The sequence below is a fragment of the Alligator sinensis genome, unplaced genomic scaffold, assembly GCF_000455745.1.
Source record: "Alligator sinensis unplaced genomic scaffold, ASM45574v1 scaffold1140_1, whole genome shotgun sequence".
Classification (NCBI taxonomy): Eukaryota; Metazoa; Chordata; order Crocodylia; family Alligatoridae; genus Alligator; species Alligator sinensis.
In genome coordinates, this window is record NW_005842441.1 from 1,248,988 (window position 1) to 1,251,137 (window position 2,150).

Below are 2,150 nucleotides of genomic sequence, written 5' to 3' on the forward strand. Positions count from 1 at the left end.
GTTTGAAAAGAGCTGAAATGTTACCACATACCAAAAATGATAGCCTATGTGCTTGAACAGTCTAGATCAAACCATACATGACCCATATATGAGAGAGAGCTTCCAAAGTCATGGGTGAATGCAGCCTGCCAATGTCTTTGCATTAAAAAATGTTTCTATTCCATTCCACAATTTCCCATGAAGGACTTGGAATATTCAACCTCTATGGTCTGCGCCTGAAAAAACAGCTCTGTAAGGACCCTGAAGCTGCTCATAAAGGATTTGTTTTTGCTCACGTATCGAAAGGAAATGTGTCTCATTGATGCATTCTAACAGTTTCTCACTTCCTTGCCTGAAGTGGTCACCCAACATTTCCAAGAATTTCCACCACAATAGTTGTGTGACTATGCTTCTGAATGCCATGGGCTAGACTATCAGAAGTGAAGAACTGCCTCAAATGTCTGGAGATTGCACAAATCACACTTTTTTTATGCCTCTTTTGATAAAAGGCTCACGCATCCCAGGTCCTTGGACATACACAAGAACAGGTCCTAGCAGAAGGCCATAGAGTATAACAGCCGACGGTGCAGCTATGCGGTAGAGACCCTTCCCTATGTGTTGTGCAGCTGCAAGCTGCATGCCAGAGCCTGGCAGCTCTGCCACAACGCTGTCCAGGACTGCCTGATGAGGGCCATCCCGTCCACAGTGGAGGAGAGCTCCATGAACCGTACCATCCTGGGCTGTGAGAGCCAGATGTACCCCAATATCGTCATCGTAAACAAAGAGGCCAAGAAGGTCGTGATCATGGACACAACCATCCCCTTCAAGAACCAGCGCCAAGCCTTCACTGACACCTGGGCTCACAAGCGGGAGAAGTATGCCCCACTGGCTGACATCCTGAGGGACCGCGGCTACAACGTGACGGCCAACGCACTCATTGTGGGAATGCTCGGAGCCTGGGACCCCAGCAACGAGAACGTCCTGCATGCCTGCCACATCTCCTGCTGCTACGCCAAGCTGATGCGCTGTCTCATGGTGTCCGACACCATCCATTGGTCCCGTGACATCTACACGGAACACATCACGGGCAGAAGTTGACTTGTGAGCTTGTGAGCCCAGAAGTGTCTAAAGACTGAAGGAAGGGGACTTAGTCTTATCACTGCTGAGGCCAGCCTATTGAATTGTATTGCTGAGGCGAGCCCATTGAACCGTACTACTGAGGCCAACCCATTAAATCGTACTACTGAGGAATGAAACCATATTTTGGTATTTGGCTTCTCGGAATTCTAGGATTGTAAGTATATTATGAAAAATAATAGTATTGATTCAAATTTAACTTTTAGTTGTAATTGTAGTTGTTTTTGTAACACTAATTCTTATAACATTGTTTGGGAAGGAAGTGCATTCGGAGCATTGTTTCTGATATATGTAATTATTGTGTTTTTAATGTTTGTGGTGTTTCTTAAAGCTAAGCAGTGTTATATACGTAGTAAAGAGTTTTAAAATAAAATTGTGTTGTATGAATTAAGTGTGTAATCATTGTGAAATCGTGCAATCAGCTAACTACTCCCCCAGCCAGTGCATCAAAACGAATCAGTAAATTGTGTGGGATTTTCTCTATTCCATAACCCACTAGAGACAGGGCTCAGTTCCCTTCCCCAGCCCTATTGGGCTGGGGAAGGGAACTAAGCCCGATTGTTCAGTTTCCCCTCCCCAGCTGGGCTGAGTTCCCTTCCCCAGCCCAATCCTAGCGCTGGGGAGGGGAACTCAGCCAGGTTGCATCGAAACTCAAAACATTTCAAAACTTTCAAAAGGTTTTGACTGCCCTTGTTTTGTTTTGAGGGTGTTTCAAAGCCCTTCGTTTTGTTTCAGCTTTGCTATTTTGAGCTTGAAATGAGTCAAAACAGTGCTGAAACGAAACAGCCGGCGAAATTTTGCTCTGCACAAACCCCCCCCAAAACAAGAGTCAGCTGATAACGTGGATCTGCAGATGCAATTTAGCTAGCTTAATGGCAATTTTTGTCATGTGGAAACAGGAGAGATGTTACGTGGACAAGTGCCTGTGGTTTTTTAAAAACTGCTTCAATTTAGGGCAAAGTAAACCCCCATGTTGTGTACACCCATGTTGGAGCCTGATCTTTACCTGCCTCTCTAGCGGCAGGGGGGGGGGG

The 2,150-nt window shown here is 45.7% G+C and overlaps 1 protein-coding gene across 1 annotated transcript in view; it reads left to right on the forward strand.

Annotated features, from left to right (window-relative positions):
* Window positions 1–663: 663 nt before the first annotated feature.
* The window catches only part of ATF5 (activating transcription factor 5), a 23,251-nt gene continuing 21,764 nt past the window's right edge, over window positions 664–2,150 (forward strand). Inside the window, exon 1 of the mRNA XM_025212026.1 lies at window positions 664–1,006. Coding sequence (XP_025067811.1) covers window positions 664–1,006 — 343 coding nt within the window. The remainder of the gene's footprint in view (window positions 1,007–2,150) is intronic.